This window comes from Aquila chrysaetos, chromosome 17 (genome assembly GCF_900496995.4).
Source record: "Aquila chrysaetos chrysaetos chromosome 17, bAquChr1.4, whole genome shotgun sequence".
Lineage (NCBI taxonomy): Eukaryota > Metazoa > Chordata > Aves > Accipitriformes > Accipitridae > Aquila > Aquila chrysaetos.
The window spans coordinates 26,736,627-26,759,632 of NC_044020.1; the positions used below are offsets into that span (position 1 = coordinate 26,736,627).

The 23,006-nt window shown below is 37.8% G+C and overlaps 1 protein-coding gene across 5 annotated transcripts in view; it reads right to left on the bottom strand.

Moving 5' to 3' along the window:
• The window catches only part of ATXN10 (ataxin 10), a 106,422-nt gene that overhangs the window by 19,561 nt on the left and 63,855 nt on the right, over positions 1-23,006 (bottom strand). For all 5 annotated transcript variants that reach the window (XM_030040976.2, XM_030040974.2, XM_030040978.2 and 2 more), the window contains one exon: positions 5-68. In XM_030040976.2, coding sequence (XP_029896836.1) covers positions 5-68 — 64 coding nt within the window. The remainder of the gene's footprint in view (positions 1-4; positions 69-23,006) is intronic.

Consider the following 23,006-nt stretch of genomic DNA (forward strand, 5'->3'; position numbering starts at 1 on the left):
ATACAAGGATTGTTGTCATCAATGCTGCAGTTGTCCAGGATCAAGGGGATGCCATCTAACTCATAAACCTAAATATAAACAAAAGTTTAATTTAACAGATGTCTCAACAGTACTAATGATGTTTCATGCAAGAAATATATAAAAACATAACAGGGATGTTTGTTTCACCAAAAATATTGAACATGTTAACATAATTGCAGAGTAAATCTGGTATTAACAGCAGTAAGTTTCACAAAATAGCAACACAAGCAGACATTAATTTCACATTCTTCCTTCATTTAGCATGTGTTTGACTGAGGTATTTTCTATGTTGTGCTTCTCACACTGAGCCAGAAAAGCTATTCTTATTGACAGCTCATGCTTGCTTCCAGAAGGAAGAACCATGAAAAACTACTGAGTGAAAAAAACAGGAAAAAAAAAAGTTGAAAAATACATATACACATGCACAGAAGTTAGCATGGAGTCACGTGTCTTCAGTACCTACGCAACCTTCAAAAGCAGTGTGTTACCTGTATGTACCTAAGCACAAATTCTTTATATCAAGTATGAGCCGCTGACTTTTTAACTGCGATAAGGTGTTCATTATGTTATTAGCAAACCAGCAAAGATGAGATCTTTTTTTATTTTCTATATTTACATACACATGTGAATTCATAAATTACACTAACACATTTGTGTGTGTGGATGAGATAATAACATATAATCCTAATAGATTCATACATATATATCCACACTACCAAGAACTCAGGACAAGCTGTATTGTTAACAATAAATATGTAGCATAATTACCTTAAGAAAAGTATATCCCATAAGAAATTTATCTAGACTTCTAAGGTACACTGTAACACCATACATCATCATGCATATTTATAGCTTTAGAAAGTGTTACTTATTTAAATGAAAACCTGTTCTAAATTATCTGCAAAATTTCAACCTTGGAAATACCTTCTTAAGACATATAAGCATTTTTTTAAAAATTACAAAAGTAGTTTTAAAAAGACTTGAAAGCATGAGGATTACTTTTTTATATTCTCATACCCATATATTATTTATATTCTTCAAGCCACCTGGACACAGTCCTGGGCAACCTGATCTGCAGTTAAGCACGGGGTTGGACAAGAGGTTCCTCCAGAAGTGCCTTCCAACCTCAACCATTCTGTGATTCTGATAGCCAAACCGTACTTGTCCAAATCTTAAATTCTTCAATTCCTTAAAATTTAATTTCAAACTGGCAGGCAAAGGAATTTAGACAGAACACCAATTTAGGTTATGGCTTGATGATGGGATTCTGTTCCACCTTTTTTGCCCCAAATAAGATGCGTTTTTATAAGATGCGTTTTTATATACCACGTGAAACAACAAATCACAACGTTTACACTGCAGGATTGATGAGCTTTCTGAAATGCAAGTTCTATGGTAAAAGAGGAAAGTTGGGTAGGAAGAGATTCAAATGCGAAATATGAAACAGACTACCGATGAGTAAAGTTGAATTCAGAGACAAATCTGAGCACACCCCTCTTACAAGTTCCTTTTCAGATAATCTTATTTCAGAGTCTCAAGTTATAACATGAGAAAGTAACAGTAACAGAGACAGATATACAACCAGGCAAGGCTTGCATGTAAGAAAAACAAAGAGCATTGCTAGCTCTTAAAACCTAACTGGCACATCTGTGCTAACATGCATAACTATACCTACATGAAATACAGTTAATAACGCAAGTTTTAAAATATCCATTCTTTCCATAAAATTTTTGTGTTTTCTCCAAAGGTCATGCATTAGGTATGATGTCATACTTCAAAGCTTGAACAAACAGTGACCTTTCAGTAATACAGTACTTGCATGTGCTTGGGAAACATTTCTTCTTTGATTTTCACACTGTAGGCAAACTCTGATATGCCTCCAATGTCACCTTTTATTTTCCATCAGTGAAATGCTGAACTGTACAAATTAATCTAGATTAAGTGCTGTCAACTGAAATAAACCATGCAATCTGTTCCAGTTTGATTCAAATGAGACGTTTGGTTAACAGAGTAAGTAAGTATTTGGGGAAAGTAAAATCTTAATTAAAATCCACACATGCTTCAAAAAGTTACTGTGGGAAAATAATGAGATTCCTTTAAAGTGGGAACAGAAGCAGCAAACCACAGCCTTAGTGATACCTTAATGTAAAAACCAGTTACTAACTACTGCTGCCTTACACACCCACTGAGAGTATCTTGAACATTGTACAATTAAACTGTACATAAAATTTGACCGAGTTAGGCATAGCTTTTGTCACCATGACGCCAGCTCTAGTATGTCACCTGTGACTTACTACGCAGTGAAACGAAGCAAGGAAAAGAAACCTTACAATGTACCCACCCAAGACAAATCTATATACTTCTTAGAGTGATCGATGAGGTGAGGAGCTCTGATGCCTGAGCAACCACTACTAGAGAAGTTCCAGTCCATGCCAGCTGCTCCTGAACCACCGGTGATCCACTGAAACAGTGTTTTATGGTAACCTGAAATTCATGCCAATGTACTGTAATGATCTGGGTTGCAATGGGAGCCAGTTCAGCAATTGCTCTGCGTGTAGCAGAGCCATTTCTGCAATGAGAGTGCCACAGATAGTCCAAGGAAGGAATCACTGTCCCCCACCAGGCTGTCCCACTTGCGTGCTGGGAGTCTCTCAAATCTTCTCACTCTCGTCTGCCTGTAAACTCCCACACCAGCAGATTTTGTAAAGATCGAGAAACCACCATCCTAAGTCTCAACCTCTCACACAGATTTATTGGAACTATACTGCCCAATACAAAGAGGTTAGTGAATTTTTGCAACTAATTATTGGCCTCAGAGCTTTCCCTTTGAAGAGAAATGTCTGCGAAATGCACAGTGCAGAGTAAGGCAGTGGACCTTTTGCAGGGATGTTCTGCAGGGCTTGGGAAAGGAGTCAATACTGCACAAGCCTCAAATCTCACTTTAAATAAGGTGCAAAAATGTCCTGTGAAGAAAACGTGTAGTGGCTGGTGTAAAACTGGCTGTAATCCATCCAGATTTTGGAAGAAATTACAGACAGAAACTAAGGAATAGGACAGTTCCGGTGTCTGTCTTGTAAACATAATTGCTCACATCAGCCTGTGTTAGAAAAGATAACTAAAGCTATTCTCCATTTACGTTATTGACAACATAGCTGGCCAATAACATGGAACTGCACTGGACTGTAACAAAACCACAAGGTTATTTTATTCTGAAGAACTATAATACTTTATTCTGAACTACACTGAAACTACTAGTAGGCTGAAATCTCAACCACATTTAAGTTAATTACAAAGGTTAACTAAGACACATTTAAAATAATAATAAAAAAAAAAAATACAGCTTTGCGTTAGTGATCTCTAGTGCTTCAGTCAAGCCAGTACCAAAAATTTTGCCCTAATGTTATTATGTCATTTTCCGAAATTGTTTTCTAAAAAGCAGAAAAACAGAACATCCAGCATTCAAAGGCAGGTATCCTGCCACTTAAAAAAAGATACCTTTCACAACACAGCTTTATATTGCTGTCCCACTTGTTTTCTGTACTTGCCTTTGAAACATAATGAAGATCAGTATCATGCCAGTGAGAAATTTAAATATATTGCACTTAAAAGAAAATGCCTTCCCCGGTGACAAAGTGACTGCTAGTTTTTTTCCTCTTTCTCTGTACCTGGAATTTAATAATCAATTTCAATTACCTAAAGCAGACACGAAAGGGAAGCCCACTTAGGCAGAGGTGCTATATAAATATTAAACAAAAGCTTATGAAAGTGACCAGCCCAGACCATACATGCCCACTGCTCTCACAGCCAAGGAACAATAGAGTGGTCTATTCGGATGGTTTGGGACATGTCAGCCCTGAGAAAAAAGCTATGCTTTTTCTCTTGATAACTAATGAAAATATTCAGACCAAAATTAAAGCTTTTATATTATCTTACCAAATTCACATTTATTGACCAATATATAAAATAAGGTCACTAGCATCATTAAGGGTATCTGCCTGAACAGAATTACTTCTGATAATCCTTCAGTATTTTCTTATGAAGTTCACAGAAGTAATTATCATTAACACCATCATTCACAGCAGAGCCCAGAAAAAGTATAAATTAACTGTAGACTATTTCTTGAATCTTTCCCTCTAGCAGCAATGGAGCCAAGCTCAGGGCTAAGAATGCAAATTCTCCGAGCATGACAGTGCTTGTTCCTGAAGCTGCGTGCATCTAGTAAAATGCAACTACAATCTCCAGGTCCGGCAACTATACAGACAGTAAACAGAAAACCTCCAGCAAAAATAATCTCTTCACAGAATCATTAATACTTCAGGCATTAGAAACATTACCTAGTCAACTAAACTAAAAGAATACTATTATGCAAAAAGAGCATTTATGCCTTTAGATAGCAACTGCTTGAACATAAATTATCCTTCCACCATAATGCAACCAATTCTCAGTTTTCAGTTGATGCAGAAGGCAGAATGAAAAACATGTTTGTTTCAGTCACAGAAATACTTCTATTTCTTAAATGTTCCATTTGGTCTAACTATAGACAAGCAAAAGGAAACACGTTCTCACAAACAGAAGTAGACTACTAACAGTTTGAGTAATCCATGCTAACACTCACTCTTTTTACATGTTGCTGGTAAGTACATTGACAAATAGAAAGACAAATTTCTAGTTTAAAAAGTGGTTGGGGGTGGGAAACCCATACTCTAGAAATAAGTCAAAAAATGGGAACAAGCAGGAACCATTTATATGGAAAAACTCCAGATATGACATTCATTACAGATCACCAGTTTCCTACCAAGAAAAAGTCTTGTCTCCAACAACGTTTAGCTCCAGAGTCTTAAGTTTCAGTTCAGATCATGGAAAAGAAAAAAGGTTTCTGGGAGCAACAAAACTGGCAAACTTCACATTTTTATGGAGTTGGCACTTTCACTTCACTCTTTGCAATGCTCTTAGTTCCGTCACGCAGCTAAAAGTGTTGAAAAACATGCAAGTAGCAGCACATGGTTCATAGGTACAGGTGTGCTGATCGGTTGTCAAATGTTAGCCTTAGTTTGCAGTGGATCAGGGATTAAGCTGCCACTATCCAGCTTCCCCTCTCAGGACCACTACTTTGGGTTTCTCATTTCCCTTTTTGCTGATTGTCATGAGGTGAAAAGTAGTATAACTGTTTCTGATACCCGTATTTCTCTGACAAATTTGATTTAAACTGGGTAATGGATATAAAAGCTGGAGGAGGGCAAGTAAGGGAGAAGGGGAAGAACAACACAGCTGGGATAGCACAACCACAGAGAACCTGAGGAACGTATTAAGGTCGCAGAAAACAAACCTACTGACTATATTTTCTGTTTTCTCTTAGTGCCCTAGACTACTGAAATGATAACATTTCAACATACTTCTCTAGAGCTGAATCACCAAGATATTAACAACCACCTTACATGAAACAACAGCATCCTAAACTGTATCAACAGGAGCATAGCCAGCAGATCAAGGGAAGCAATTACTCTCCTTGGTACTCATTAGACAGCAACCTACTCAAGGGGCTGAAGCTATGCCATGCAAAGAGGTTGAAGGAACTAGGTTTTTCTAGCCTAGAGAGGAGAAGCTTTCAGGAGAAGCTGATGGCAGCCTTCCCGTACCTACAAAGAAGTTACTAAGACGACAGAGCTGTTCTCCTGACTCAGGTTCACAGTGGTTTAAATAGAGACAATACGGTCATAAAAATGAAACTGAGAAGGTTCTGACTGGATACAAGGAAAATTTTTTTACTATGAGGATATGGAGCAGGTAGCCCACAGACACTGTGGGGTCTCCATCTTGGAGGTGTTCAAGACTTGTCTAGAAAAGCCCTGAGCAACCTGCTCTGAATGCAGCTTTGAGCAGGAGGTTGGACTACAGACCTCCTGAAACCCATTCCAGCCTAAATGACTGCGCGAGTCTAAGACTCTTCCACCTCACTCCAACATAAATAAAAGAGCTAAGACCATGGAAAGGAGCGTAAGTCCATTCTTTTCTTCATATTAGTTCAAGACCAGATTCCTTCTACCCTAATATGCCCTTTTCTTGGTTATAAAGCTGGAAAAACTTGTCACAAACAATTTATCAGGGTATGTAACGAATAGAAACAGTTCTAGAAAAAAATATGATTCTTGCCCATTGGTGGAATAATCTTGCATATTCACTGACTTCACATGACAGAGAAATCTTAAAATAATTTGCATTTTGGATGCCAGACTGTTCATATAAATTTGTTCCTATAAACTCACATTAACTTTGAATTAAAAAGGATTCCTCAACTGTACAAAGACAAATTCATGTTTTCTAGAGTAAAAGGTAAGAATTTTGCACAAACTAATATACTGAAGAAGTATCTGGGCTGACTGGGAAGAAAATAAAGGAATAAAAGGTCTAAAAACCACAATTCATGGGAAAAAAAAAAAAAAGAGCGAGAGCATAAGCAACATGGTTAACCTATGGCAGAAGCTTGCTAGTGAACACAGAACCTTTAATCAGCTTCAAGGAAAAAAGTATGTTCTACTACCTACATCCAGGAGGATGAGAATTAATGGGCCTAACGAACAGAATGCTCACATTACACATTCATAAAACATTTTTACCAGTAACGGTCAGTCAAGCACTACAATACACTGAAACACGAGTCTCAGACTCCTGGAGCAGTCTCCAATATTGCAAGTCTCCACGAATGACCTGACAAATCTTAACCGTGAGTACTCTAACCAGATCTGCTCTGGACAGGTGAATGGTTATGGCCCTTTGAATCCCTTCTGTCTCTAAGTCTCCATGACTTTCTCAGACAGAAAATCATACTAGAATAAATCATGCCAAAGAAAAGTGATCCAATGGTGATTTGTTGCCAATCTTTGGTCATCATTAAAGATATGTTTATTCTTATTCTTCTGAATGTACCACATGAGGACTACATAACAACTATGTAATGAGAAATACATCCTTCAGGTCCTGCCACCAAACAGGCTGACCAACAGGAGTCAATTTTCCTCCAAGACCTGCTCAACAAGATAGGTAATTAGTAATTAGACATCTGGGCAGAATCCAGCATTCAATTTGAGTAACAGAGCAGCTTAATAAGAGTAGGAATATATCAACTAGTTAGGTTCACAAATTGGCTCCTCTGCAGCTACAATGGTACTGAAAAATGTTATTTTTTTCATTTGTGAGTCTCACTTTGAGGGTGTTTTTTTGTTTGTTTTTCAAAGCAGCAGAAGTGAGAGGAGATACGCAGGAGATTCTACTTCAAAGGACAAAAGAACACTTTAATCCCTTACTGCTAGTGGATTCCTAGGTCTACTGCAGACTACAGGCACTTTGGCTTAGAACAGAGGCAGCTGTGGCTTGTGGCAATCAAGTCTATTATTGGAGTTCACCACATCCTGCAGATCTACTGAAATACTTGTGGACAGAGGCTCCTTTCTCCAGGACATCACAGCAGACTTGCTTAGCTAGTTTGAAAGCTCCTTGCACCAACATGAATGACTTTGATCACTAAGAGAGATCTTTATGTCCACCTCAGTCAAGGTAGCGTCCCCAGAATACTCTTCCACCTACTACACTGTTTAGGTAAGCATGTATTTAATATTTTAATGTTTGAAATTCAGAAATCACGGCAGCAAAACTTGTTCTTCCTGCTACATTAATTTAACATATATTCTCCCTCTTTCAGCATTATTCCCTGGAGAGACATGAGGTTTATTTCCACTCTCCCAAAAGAGGTGACCCTTGCCTCTTCCTGGGAGATAAAAAAACAATTTAAAAATATATCTTAGAATCTAAAAGTGGGATTCCTTTGTGATGTCCTAAAACTCGCCAAAGAGAACTGGTTTAGAAGATGACGGTTTTGGCCTTGCTGAGGGGGAAGGGAGGAGAACACGAAGGTACCAAGCACACAGTCAGGACTGAGCCAAAACAAGCAGAAGCTAGAGTGTCCAGCTACTAGGAGAGGGTAACAAGCCATCTCAGTTGCTTAATAATTTTTTCCACTAGTCTTTCCAAGAGCAAAACGCAGGAGTTTCCAGCCATTGAGATGATAATATAAACACTTGAGAATTCAGAATAGGTTCCTGCAAGACACAGTAACACAACTGGTTCATCTGTTCTTTAAACAATTCAGCTTTCATCACTCACTTATTTACAGTTCCTGAAACAGAAGCCACTTTTCAGTAACAAACAGGTGCTGCTATGAGGAGCAGGTTCTTAGCTCCTTTTAGGTTTAGATCTGCTACTTAACATGGATAAAATAAAGTAAGGTCCAACACAAGACGGATTTCACTTGAAACACACAATATTTGCTAGCATGGCCATTGCCTGTCCTGGCAGCAGCAGTAAGAGAAAACAACGGTGCTAAGCATCATCCAGCATTAAAGCCCTGTGCATTGTATCAGTTGAATATGTACAAATTTGCATCAGCAACGTTGTCTATGTTTCTCTACTACTACGTTCTCTACTTGTAGTCACTCACTATTTTATTCTCAGTCCACTAAACCCAGTAATCAGATGGTCTTAGTTTGCTGATTTCAAATCATTGCTATAAAAGAGGTTCTCTTAATTTTGTTCTTTCATCAGAACAAAAAAAGTTAAAGGAAATTAAGTGAAATTAGCTATGTGACTAGAACTGGGCTGAGGACACGACTCATACAAGATCATAAAAATTTCAAAATTGTATTCTGTTCCAAAGCAGAGTGAAAACTGAAGACTTCAAATCACTCCAAAGTTCTGAAAAAAATACAGAGATAAAGGTTGGGTAAGTCACATGATTAATTTCAGCTGTTTTAATCACCATTGCAATAGGAAGTTCCTAGTCATTCTGGCAAGCTGCCACTGTTTTGGTGGCTACAGTATTTTTGTCTTCCATGTCAAGATTAAAGCATTTTAGGCATCTCTCAATTAAAATGAGGGACTTTTTGTTGGTTGAGGGTTTTTTTTTTTTGGGGGGGGGGGGTCCTTTTCAGTTTCACATTTATTTTATTATGTTGGAATAGATTTTCTTCTGGAACCAAGTTTCAGGCATACCATAAAATACCCCAATTTTGAAAATCACTGACATTGACAGAAAAGCAGATTACCACAGAATGTTTCTGTTCTAGGTTTCCTCATTACCTTTCTACACACAATCACACAGTCTTCTAGCCAAAAATCAGCACAACAGTCTTGTGACTTTCTATTAACCTCTTCACTCTATTACTCATGCCAACTTTGGTACTTAATTCATTTCTCCCCCCAACAGCCTGCACACCTGCTTTGCTGCTACCTTCTCTCAACATTCCAATTGCTCCTTGAAACCTAGTTCAGCTGAAACATCCCTGAAAACCGCCAGCTGCTTACAACTTGGAGTGAGTGGGAATAGAAAAGGAGGAAAAGCAATTCAAATTCATGCCCTCTTTTGATGAATACACACCCTCACTGAGGCCACATGTGTCATCGCTCTCCCACATTACCACTGTACTCCAAAATTGCTTCCACTCCCAACACCAAGGATTGCAACTCTTCCTTGGAAACTTCCAAATTCAGCAAGCAAAAATAAATGCCAATCAGATGTTCTGTGCCCCAGTGATGACTTTTGTTGTGTCCAGCATTACTTACCATTCTCCTTTTGTTTCGCTTTGAACTAAGGGTTTAAAAAAATTCAACATCAGACATATAAATTCACCTGTGGCAAAGACAGCAACACACAATACTCAAGTGATGAAAATAACGTATGAGAAGAGATCTAGGATGGTTTCAAAACATACAATGATTTGTGCTGGTGATTGCTGCACTTCATGGTAAAATTCTGCAGCTAAATACAAAAGCATGCCACATGGAATTGCAGCGCTTGGAGTGCACTGACAGACTCAAGACTAAAAACAAAGTACCACAACCACCCAAGTGGTGGCAGCTTCCCATAATTCCCCAGAGTTTCCTATTGCAATTATGAAGTGACTTTAGTAGTGATAAATTTTTTTAAGGAACCGTAAAGAATAAGTTATTGAGTATATTTATATCACCTCAAACTTCACAGCCAAGGGCGGGGTGGAAGGAAAGAAAAAAAGGAGAAAGCTAGTAGGCTAGAAGATTGGAAACAGCACATAGACATTATTAATGGCATTCACTATTCTCTGTTTCCCCATTCCCTTGTATGCAGAGCTTTTATGCAAGATTTTAGTGACGGGTCAAAGAACAAACCATTAATTTTCTAGTACGTGTGTAAAGGACGTGCACTCTATTACATGTTAAGTATAAAACTATCCTTGACGATAACTACATTTTTCACTAGGTTAAAGCATAGTAAAATAAAGCAAGTGTTTCAGGAAAGGATTGTAAAATGCCCTTCTAGAACTCTGCAGAAATTATAAATGGTAGACTGCAGGACCCTGCTGACTACTTAAAGCCAGAAGACCGTTTAATGGTGTTTGCTGCTTCTGTTTTAAATCAGGCCAGTCAGGGAAGTCTTCAGAAGTCTGCAGCCAGCCATACAACTCCATCGCTTAATACGGCAGTAAATAATACTTCTCACTGAGCAATGCCAATTTCACACTCCATTTTATACGAAATGTTACATCTTCCAAGAAATGTATAAAACACAGAACTATGGTCCTTTTGAAAGAAAAAACAACCCCCAAATCTTGCAATTACCATAATTGCTTTGTTTCAGGACTAACAGATGTGGTCTCAATTTAGTGCAGAGCAATACATACAGCCTACTGGGGATGGTTTCAAAGGAGGCTAATGCAGGTGCAAATCAAGTCTTGAGTTGGGAGGAAAGAAGCTTTAGACATGTTCTGCTGAGACTGATTAATTTCTTCTTCCAAATAACTTTTTCCTTTATTATACCTTTGAGTCACAGTATTCTTCATCCGAAATAGAACAGGTGGCATGTCATTTCAAATACAAAGCAAAGCAAGTATGCTTTCTTTAATTTTTCAAAATTCATTTGCTGCCTTTTCATTTTATAATCCTGTACAAAATATCAATCCTGGTCTAAGTACTTCCCTGTAAAACCTCCAAGTAATTTTATAACCAAATTCAGTACAATTTTTATTTATTCAATGCTCAGTACACAAACAAATCCCAACAACTTTCACTGGAATATTCAGGAAAGGTTAAGAGAAGGCTGAAGTGTTCAGCTTAACTTTATAGCGAGGACTGGGTCCTCTTCTAAACATGATCAAACATCAAGATCCTTTCAATCCTCTTTTACAAGCTCTGTGTACTTAGCTATCAGTTTCTGCCTATGTTACCTAGAAGAACAGCGATTAAAACCTACCACATTTACCTCATATGTAGCAACAACAGACTGACTGACAGGTGCTGGGGTTCACATATTTAAGTTTCTTATGCCTCCTTTTGGTATTGTGCTTTTGTAGAAAGAATCTACTGCAAAGTAAAATTGTTTGTAAGCAGTGTCAAAAATAAGACAGTACCATAAATTAAGTGATTATAAAATGAACAGAGTAACTTTTGGTTCAGTTTAGCATTGTTTACAAGTCAGATCGAATTTATTTCTTCATGACTGAAATAATGCCACAAACTACTTCAGCAACATTTTTACTGAGACAACTATAGTCACATATTTTATGAATAAACAGCCCTCCTGGTTAAGAACTTCCCCTGAAGAAGATACTTTCTTGAAAACAGAGTATCCCAGGCAGACTAAATGATTTCTCACATGCTGAAACCAAACATTAAAAGACAGAAGACTTTCAGTGACATATTTAAAGATTTCACAGTATTAATGCAACGGAAGCTGTGGCATGAGACAAATGTTTTTCAATGGAAAAAAGTGCTCAAATACATTAAGAGAGTCTTTATTCAAGTTAAGAATCAGTAACGTGATGTATCCAGTCTTCTCACTTTATGGCACCCTGTAAAAAACAATGACTATTTCAACAAATGTTATTTTATAAATTTGATTTTTTTAAATCAAAATTGATTTCTCATCAGATCCGTCTTACATAAACTAGTCATGTAATGAGAAGTAGAGATGTACTAATGAAGGTGTTTTGAACTGCCAACCTATTATGGAGTAGCTAGCAGCACTGTATGCTAATATGGAACTTGGAAAATATCAATGTCTGGGAACATTACAAACCAGCTTCTTCTGTGGTTTAAAGAGAAAAATATTAACTTAAGGTTTGTAAATCAGTATAGTTGCATTGAAGTGTTATTCTTTATCAGCTTAACTAAATAAGTAGGGGAAATCCCTCTGCACGCATATTATTCAAACATTTAATGTTCCTCACACTGCAGAACAAAAAGAGTTTAACTTTGGTTTGGGGTCTTTTTTACAGCTTTTACACAAACAGAACCAAATCCTCAATAATTCCAGGATTTTGCTAGCAATTGTTTCATTTTTAACTGAAAAAGAAATCCGAATGTTGATCTTTTAATGACTGTTCATCATTCTTGATACTTGCAATCTCTTTTGCTAATGTAACTGCAGTTAAAAATAACTGCTAGAGAGTTTTCCCACTGACAATCATTACGAAGTGTGATTCTGGCAGCATAAAGTTTTCATAACTTCTCCATTATAGTTTTGGAAAGTCCCAAATTGCCAAACCACAAATGGATTCAGAAAGTAAGCCAAATTATACTCTAGGTTACACTAGTGTAATGCCCCTTCCAGCAGTTATCTACAAACATACCAATATGTAAGAGCAGAATAAACCCTTGCACCTTACACGACACCCCCATGACAGCTGAGGAAATCAGTTATCAAATGACATGGTCCACTTGCTTCATATAACCCAGCTCAACTGCATTCTGAAATGCCACTGCCGACTCCAAATACCTCTCCCCCAGAGCACCCTTTGACAAACAGATAAATGCAATACTTAACAAACCTCTCCTGCAGGTTGAGAGCTATCTGTGTTTTGAAAACTATTTTCAAGGAAAACAAACTGCTGAAAAGGTTAGGAGCTAGAGAATGCCATGAAGTTAATACAGGAGCAGGGCATAACAGCTTCAAAACCATGTGCTGCAATTCAAGAGATCTGCAAATGAACTATCAATGAGTTGCCCAAGGTTTACCTACACAGAACGTCTTGAGGTGGGGTCTCCATGGCCCAAGCCAATGGGACCCAAAGTCTAATTCCTCTTACTGTGGTCAAAACAAGTACAAGAATCATTACAGGAGATGCAGAACATAGGGCAGAAGGAAGGAAAAGAATCATCAGCCTCATCTTAGGTGAACAATACACTAGTGAAGTCTGAAGGCTGCAACAAACTTGGAACATTCCAACTCATTTCAGCAGAGCTTCTAATTGCATTAGTAAGAAATGCAGAGCCAGGATGCCAGGCTTCAGCACTGGCTTGCGGTTGCCATTTCTTGCTGGCCTTTCCGGACGGTCCCTGAGGGACTGTTCGCTCATGGCAACTAGCACTCCTCTGGACAACATTCAGGAATGGTTGGGTATATAGCGTAGGCTATGGGCTCTTCCCAAGGAGAGGTATGGGAAAGGCAGTTCTGTGATTTGATTTTGGTGGGGGAAGGCTAAGTTGAAGGAAGAGAAGCCCATAAAGGAGAATGCTGCCATGTGGATGTGAGCCGTGCCAAACTGTGCAACTTGCCCTCAAGGCTAGAAATGGTCCCTAACACATTTTACTTGCTGTACCCACTAGGGACTAGCCCAGTCCTCATGTGACATTGACTACGTTTCTTTGCTGACAATCCAGTCTTACAGAAAGTTGAGCAGTTATTCTCCACATTTACCTGAAATTCTAAGAATACACATTTTCTTTTAATGATTCACCAAGCATAACCTTTGCACAGGATCAGATTCTCTTATTAAGATAAATTTAGCCACCTTGTTGAGATTAAGATCAACTTTACATTTAGAAAACACAAGAATCCTGATGTTGTGATTTATATGTCTATAAAAGCCATATATTTAGTATGCATGATATACAATAACTCAGGTATGCATGCTGTAGCACTAAATTTCATGCTGAAAGCTTGCTAATGCCTCAGGCTATTGAGCGAGATGATACATGAAGCTGTACATAAGGAGATTGCAAACTAGCTTCTTAATTTACCTCTAAATTACAACTACCAGAGGTTTTTTCGAGTATTTGTGTCTCTAAATGTCTTGCTGTCTGGTAATAACAGCTGCAGGTACTATGTAAGTAAAATTCCCAGCTCCTAGCTGAACTCACATATCCATGAGGAACAGAATTCTAAGTCTTTAAATTTGTAAAGGTGTTGTTTAAATTGTTTTAAAAATTCCATAATAAATGTATCCTTTCATACGGCCAATTTACATGAAACTATTATTGTGCAAAACAAGGTGTGTGTATATATATCCTCAGGCACTAATCCAATTGTTTATAAAATTTTAAATGTTCTGTTTAGCTTTATTTATATTGTTATTTCCTTTCTTGCAACAGATCATTAATTTGATTACAGGTCTGTACCTATAAAGTCGAGACTGCAGGTTCTAACTGAAAACTAGAAGAGTTCTTGTTTCAAGATACAGTTTCATTACTCTACATTAAGTATACATATATACACCATGTTATTAAAACTTCATTAAAGGAAACCTACACATGCACAGCAACTCTTCCTAGCTAGTCCATTAAGGAAAAAAAGATCTCATATGAACAGAGCTGGAGGGTACATTTCAGTAGCTGAAATTTGTACCAAAATAAATGCAATCATAAAATTAGAAACATTTTTTTTAAATTCTTAAGATCTACAAGTCACTATGGTTTGTTTTGGTTTTTTTAAAGAACAAAGAAAACCTCTATAGGAGTTTATTAATAAACGCTGTTTTCTTTGAAGTTGATTTTCAAAGGGACAGGTCGACACTTTTATAGAGAAGCCTGCAGGAGCAAGTTGACAGTAATGGTGGGTCAGAAGGTGAGAGGAGAAAAAGCGTTGAATCAGAACCTCAATCAGCTGCCACCAGTTGATCTATTGTAGGGGCATTAAAAATGACATTTTTACTTCTGAAATTAAGAAAGCATTTTTAAGCTGTTTTTTCCTCAGCAGCTACAAATTCTAAAAGCACTTTCAAAAAATGCATTAAATGATGAGGTGCTCACGAAATTCTATGACTCAAGAGCTGGAATTAAAAGGCGACACTCCCAACCACCAAATACTCCAACTGGATCACAAGTTCCAGAAGAACTGGCAGCAGTGAATGCCCTCTCAAATTGCGTCAGCTTCTCATGACTGGAGCTGTGGGGAACAGGCAGAGCTGAAACAACTAAATAGACCTGGTTGGAAAATACCAAGATAGTGATGTCTAATTAAGTTCAAGGTGACATATGCTAGATGCAAGTTCAAGGGAACTTAGCAGTTTATTATTAATTTTCACTGAACTGTTTCCATTTTTGTTGCAGGCAAAACACTGCATTTTTTTAAATTTTTTTTTTTCCCCTACAATATGAACAATTGCCTGTAATAAAGCCCTTCAATATTTCCAAAGCCAAATGCACAACATTAACTTTGCTGGACTAAAGGGTGAAAGGATTTTTAGAAAAGTTGGAAATTGTCCTATGGAAAATTGCAAGCCCTGAAGAGCTCCATGGGTAACACCCCTCCTTTTCTAAAAAGACAGCTAAAAATCGATTTGGAGGTAAATGTTGCTGTTTACTCTTACTAAAACTCAATAGAAATGTCACCAACTTCAATATGAATTCACTGAGCTCCCTAATTGTGCTCTAGAACAGTAATTTCTAGACCAAAATCTAAATTCTTCTTATTCTGTCATAGGTAAGATTAATGTCAAACCAAAGCAGACTGTAATGCCAAAACACACACAAAAAAGCAAGCAACTCAATACTTATTTTAGTTTATGAAGAATGCAAAAACTTATTTTTCTCAAGATGAAGCTAATCCTCATATTAAGTCCAGTTTCATTGTTTCACTTGAAATATCAGTCAGATTATAACTTAAAAATATTAAAGCAACCTGAAATATTGCACATACCACCTCAAAAATTATTAGACTGAAATGAAGCACACTGGGTATTTTTACTTTAGAGGCAGTCAACTATCTAAAATTTTTTGTTACTCTTAAAAGCAGCAATATTCTATTTTTGAAGTTAGACAAGCAGAATGAATCTCAAACTCAAATTAAAATACTGCAACAGTCCATTCATACTGCAAATACCCCTTACACTGGGTGTTCTGTTCCTCAGGAAACAGTCATCAGGGGAATATCATTTCCATGGTTTGTATCATATCTAAATTGCACAGTGGGATACACACATTGTTCAAGACTCACACTTTTTTGGCACTTGTAGTTTTCAAACTGCTAGCTTACAAAGTAAGATTTTTTTCACCCTCTGTAAATTCATGTAATTTATGTTCGTATGAAATTTTTCATGTTTTGAAGTATCACTGTTGTTTTTCTCTTTTCCTTCTCAGTTCATTAAGACTGCTCCATAGCTCATTTTTTAACAAAGTTCATTGAGAGATGCCAAAAGACAATATCTTGCCACGAATGAGAGAGATCTAACAAGGTACAGAGAACTTATTCTGTTATTATTTTTTTAAAATTAAACAATACAACTTTTTTCCCAGGAATGGAACAAAAGTTATGATTCTTACTCAAGAGATTAATTAGTCTCATATTTGAAAATCTCTTTCATAGTATATATGAGTAATACAATCTAAACACTGCTTGTGGGAAGACTAGTAAATCAAAGATGTACAATGCAATTAGTTTCAACCAAAAATAACACCCCTCTTCTGTATTTTTTCCCGAAGAAGCCCCCCAACAGTAGTATATGGAGACAACTGATCAGTTTGTATGTGTGTGTATACGTATGTATGTGTGTATACAGAATCATAAAATAGTTTGGGTTGGAAGGGGCCTTTACAGGTCATCTAGTCCAACCCCCTGCCATGGGCCCGGACAGCTTCCACTAGACCAGGTTGCTCAAAGCCCCATCCAGCCTGGCCTTGAACACTTCTAATGATGGGGCATCCACAGCTTCTCTGGGCAACCTGTTCCAGTGTCTCACCACCCTCATCGTAAAAAAACCTTCTCTTATATCCAATCTAAACCTACCCTCTTTCAGTTTAAAACTGTTGCCCCTTGTCCTGTCACTACAGGCCCTTGTAAAAAGTCTCTCTCCATCTTTCTTATAAGTCCCCTCTAAGCATGGAAAGGCCACAATAAGGTCTCCCCAGAGCCTCTCTTGGCCTGTCCTCACAGGAAAGGTGTTCTAGGCCTCCAACCATTTTCGTGGCCTCCTCTGGACCTGCTCAAACAGGTCCATGTCTGTCTTGTGCTGGATGCAATACTCCAGCTGGGGTCTCATGAGAGCAGAGTAGAGAAGAATCATCACCTCCATCGACCTGCTCGCCACGCTCCTTTCTTATGTATATATTATATATTTATATTCATGAATATATTTATATACACACAGAGGCACCTATATATATAAAATGTACACATACACACATGCATATATATATATATGAAAAAATTATAGACTACAGATAGTAAACCAGAAAATAGCTGATTTCTATTGATTATCAATTTCCCTATTCCCTATAATTATGGAAAATATTCCATTTCATAAATGAGAACAATGAACAAGACAAGAATACCATCTTGAAAGAAAGGCTATATTTGCAATTTCAGAAACAATGTTACAAGTGTGTGGATTAGTGCTCAAAGTACATGCAAAACAAACTGCACCTCCTCAGATCACTAAACTTTTATACCTACAGGACATTTATGATAACCCACCAGAATGATTACATACTAGTTGTTATATTGAACTTCAATCTTGCTTTATCTTGCAAAGAATGACTTTGGTCAAATCCATCCCTTATTTGTGTATCAAAACTGCCAACAGCTTCTATACCTATTTTAGCCATTTGAAACCTGCACACAGACATTTGTTTTCTCTCAGTCTTTAATCAGTGGCAAAGTGCATTTCAGAATTTCAGACTGTGACGATGCATCTGAAAATTTATTAAGTCAAGTCTTGGAGATGAGGATTGTTGGGGCATACGATGTTTGTATTATCGCTTTCCTTTTCCAAGAAGATACAACCCCACTGGAGTCCAGCGGAGCCTGTATCAGTGTCTGGAAGGTGGATAAACAGATGTGCAAGGCTGCTGTCTGTTCAGTTACTCTCTCTCAAGCTAAACCCATGGGGATCCTCCACCTGAATATACTCCGATTATTAGCAAGCACTTAATCTTACCCTACTGAGTGATAACCTGACAAGCAAGAAGAAAAATCAGACTGGAGGCACAGGTTTCTTCTTTCCTCAAAGAAGAGCTTCGCATCGGGATATGTGATGCAAGCAACCAGTCCTGTGGCATTTTCTGGTGGAAATGCTTGGAGGGAGGATGGAAGGAATCTTCCTAGCAGACTCTAATCAACTAAAGCTTGATACATACAAGCAAGCCATCATCTTGGCTTTTGCAAATTTAGCTCATTCTGCATTTCACAAACAGCAGAGGATTAATTCAAAATCTTGGTGCTCTGACTTTCAGCACAGAGATCACTTGACATAGTTGACTTTGATGTTGCTCCCACTGCTACAGCATCTAAATATAGGCAGTGCTCCATCCAATGAATTTAAACTAAAACCCAATTGTTTTTCCAGTGTCTTTACTAGATCTTTGGTCAATGTCCCTCTGAAATCCTTCCAGCAAACTACTTCTGCCGTAACAATCTGAACATGTCTGACTGCAATTAAGATGTATGAACTTGGAGACATACAGTTCTAAACATTTAAATGCTCACTAATGAGGTGATTTTTATCTTTGCCACTTCTTTATGTAAATACTGAGCTTTTTTGATTAAAGAATAGAAATTTTTCAAAAAGCACAGCTGATGTGAATCACCAAAATAAAGATATCAATAGACTGTAAAAGGAATATTATTAACTCTGTTCTCCCTCAAAACACAGACAGAAGATCCTCACTATTTATGAAGTCCTTAAAAAATGTGAGAACTGAGATATTTTTCTAAAATCTCCTTAAAGATTACAAGAAGTTCTCTTTTCTCACCTGTTCTACCACTGCATAGATAAAAGAAGGCATGAAAACTAGTTAGGTTTCTTCCAATAATTGGCTGTTGATAGCAAGTAGATTATCTAATCTACAGTTAATAAAAGGATGCAAAAGTGATCACCACTTGGTTTTGTATTATTGCAGCCCTCTAATAATATCGGGGCTCTTCAAAGAGCCCTGCATTTCAAGTAGAAAAGATAACGGAATGGAATCCTGCAAATAAAAGCTAAACAGGCAGAACCTTTGCCTACATGGACATATGTATTGTCATTCCTCCCCCCTGCCCCACTCTGCTTCTGCAGCCTTTAAAAATTAGACTATTCAAGTACTTTGGTACCCTTTGGGCACCGGAATCACCAAACTTCACTCAAGCATTTCCATGCTGAACAGCAAGGAGCAGAATACTGCAGGTCTACAATTTAGAATAAACAGCATCACCCAATGGCAGAAATTCAAAACTGCAGATGACAGTCACTGCACTTTCCTTTCTCTTCCCAAAGATATAAAAACAGGAGAAAGAGCAAAAAAACCCTAAAAAAACCAAATGCTTGGTCTCTATCTGAAGACTAGGTGCTCTGATATGGCCTCACATACTTCAACGGTTTTAGCAAACAATTTTCAGGGCTGGTAACAGAAATTATACTGGCTCAAAGGCACACAGGCAACGAGAGCTGAAGGCTCACTGCTGCTTTTTTGATAAGGCAAAGCCAGGCTGAAGCCTGCAAGACATTACACCTCTACTGAACCTGATGACTGGCTGCCACAGGAGTGGAGGTAGTTAAGTAACTGAGCCCCACTGTGAAACAGAATGAAACAGAAACTGGACACCACACTTCTGTAAGCACCTTTGTAAGCTTCTGTCTAGCTCAATGCTTCTCTGATTTGGTGGGAAAGTTAGTATCAGGACTCAGTGGCGTGTGTTCAGCACCCTGCTTGCTGATTGCTGGTAAGGGATCTTCCACCACCTCGTTCCACAAGCCTTCACACAAAGCTTCCTTCATGTCCTCCTCACCCTGAATGTAGCACAGAGTACCACTAAAGCCAAGAGTTGCTGCAGTAAATTCATCACAAAATGTAGTGTATCACATATGTCATGTTCCATTATTTCCTCAATGAAACTATTTTACTGGTGCTTCCAAAATGTGAACTGAACTGACAAATTACAAGTAGTGATGGCCAAATCTCAACACCAACAAAACAGAAAAATCTTCTTTTTTTTTGCTTGTACCTATGTTTATAAACTTCAGGATAGTCATAAAAATACAAGCTGAGAAACTTTAATATTTCACAGTAGCCAAAACTTAGTAGCTACCCAGGAAACAGGTGGAAAGACAACTGATTCCTGTGCCTCACAGGGTCATTAAAACAGCAAACACAACCTCTTGTAAGTGGAAAGGAAGAGAAAGTTTTATGTATCCAAAAGGGATCGTGTTCAACACTCACAGCATTATAACATCAGCCCACTGTGAAGTCTGGTGCAGCTTAAAAAAAAAAACAACTCCCCTCCCCAAGAAATTGTATGTGGGATGGCAGTTAAAGAAAAGATGGGGAAACTCAAAGTTCATGCTGAGGTTAGAAGAATGAAAAACAACATAGAAAACTAATGAAATTCCTTGTTATAGTAATGGAAAATGTATGTCACTTGCATCTGACACTAGTAAAAGTGGAAAGAATTTGGATTAACAGCTCAGATCTGAGCTGGAGAAAAGTATTCAGAAAGGTAGACATTCTTCCACATACGGTGGTCTTGCTCTCAGCAATCAATAACACTGGCAAAAAAAGCAGGAAACACAGATAACCCCCTTCCTGCAATACAGGGTACAGTATGTCTTCTGAGACTTTCTTTTTAATATTAAATTAGCCACATCAGAAGGTGGTTATTTTAGTAACGGTTTTCCTAACATTGAGTACCCCCAAAAAATTCAGTTCTTCAGCACCCAGTAAACTAGCAAGAAACATTTTCTGTTGATATGGTGCTCTTCACTTAACTGAGAATGATACTTTGAACAACAACAACAACAAAATCTCTGAATACCTCAGAATATTTTGCAAGCTACTAGAACTTCAACATCCCATGTCTTACTAAAGCATCTGAATCCAAGCTGGAGAAAGGACAAAAAAGTTGTCACGACTCCCAGACTCCTTTTTCTAGAAGCTAGGCCACATCACCTCCCATGTTTATAGGCCTCAAAATATACATCCAATAAAAGCAATGATGATGATGATCAAGATCGCTGAGGAAAGCAAAGGCATTTTCTGATTTCAGTGGACTTCAAACCAGGGCATTTGCCCAACAGATGCTGAAGCTGTTCTTGAAGAGAGAAAGCTCCCGCAAAGCCCAGGAGAACACTCCTCTGTTCTACAAAGGAGGTAACACACCAAGAACCACCTGCAATATCTACCGCACAGCATAGCCCCCTCATATGGTTTACGCTGGTGTTTACAGAAATTACTCCAAGCAGCGAGGACTGCCACACAATACACCTTTCACGTAAGTGCTACATCAGGCCATTCAGCAAACCCACAGGTCTAAAAAGCCTGCAACAGGATGAAACACCCTCTGGTGAACACCAAGTTTAATTCACGTCTGCCACGTGTATAACTACTATTCGGCCCATCAGACCAGGTAAGGAGTTGCAGGAACCTTTGAGAATTCTTCCACATAAAGGTCAATACCTTATTTTCAGATTTCAGACTGGCTTAAAATGAGTATTTTTACAAGAGCTGCTCATCTTAAACAGACACATGAAATATCAATGCTATAGATGGAGTTTCAACACTTACTCTTAAGTGTTTACTGTGAGTTTGAAAAAGGTCTGGAAATGGCTGTTTGACAACAGCGTGCTGAGCTTTCCTTTAAAAAGGGCTAAAGTCCTATGCTGTGCTGCAATGGTAATAAGGTTCAACACCAAATAGGGTTCAAAAAACTGTTCAGAGTCAAGAAGAGGCCAACAAGCCTATAAGCTGGTACTGACTGTTTGGAAATGTATGCAGAGCCAGATTGTTTTAATTTTGAATGTTAGAAGACATCTAGTGTTCTTACTCTTTTCTATCTTCTCTCTCCGCTATAAATCAAATCAATTAATTTAATTTCTAGAGCTATCCAACATCTTAATTTAAAACACTATTAACTTCACAAGACTAATCCTCCTCCCACAATCTTTCTTTTACTCCAAAATGCCCAAGTCCTGTTCTTGCTTTTGGCAAGTGTATGTTGCACAAAATCTTTCTACAGACATTTTCACATTGGCTTCTGCCAATGTAGTTTACATTTATGTATATTCAAGGTTTGGTCAAAGTCTCAGCCTGTGATTCATGAGAACATAATAATATACCGATTGATCTTTATACTCCCTTTATCTGTTAGATGGTAATTATGGTAATCCTCCATGTGAAGCAGGCCAATAATATACTAGAAGGGAAGTATAGTACTGTGCGTATGTCAGCCTTCACCTAATCATTGAGGATATCCAGACAATCAATATGTAAAGATATCTCTACGTAGCATGCAATTTACATATCAAATGGAAACTGTTTAAAATAAAACCTAAAGAAAAACAAAAAAATTAGCTTATTGCAGTACTAAAATTGCCTTTAATATGAAACTTTGACTGTGCCTAAGTGCATCTACATTCCTCGCAAGAACAAACTTTCTACGCATTATATGAGCAAGGCTTCAAGTGAAATTGGTCGAACCGGACAAGTCACAACAAATGACTGGATCAACTGTATCAATTGCCAAAAATTGGTGGGGCGGAAGGGGGAATAGGAGCAGGACAAGGGGGAACATCAACTTGTTGCCTATAAAGGAGCAGATGGGTTTTTATTATTCTCTAACCGCAAATGAATCACATTGTTATAAAAATCATTCAGCGCCTTACAAACTATACTGCATTAGGCATACATCTCTGACCTCTGGGCAAAAAAACCCTCCACACCAACCCTTTATTACTCACATTGTCCCACCCCTTAGACATCTCATTATTTTTTTT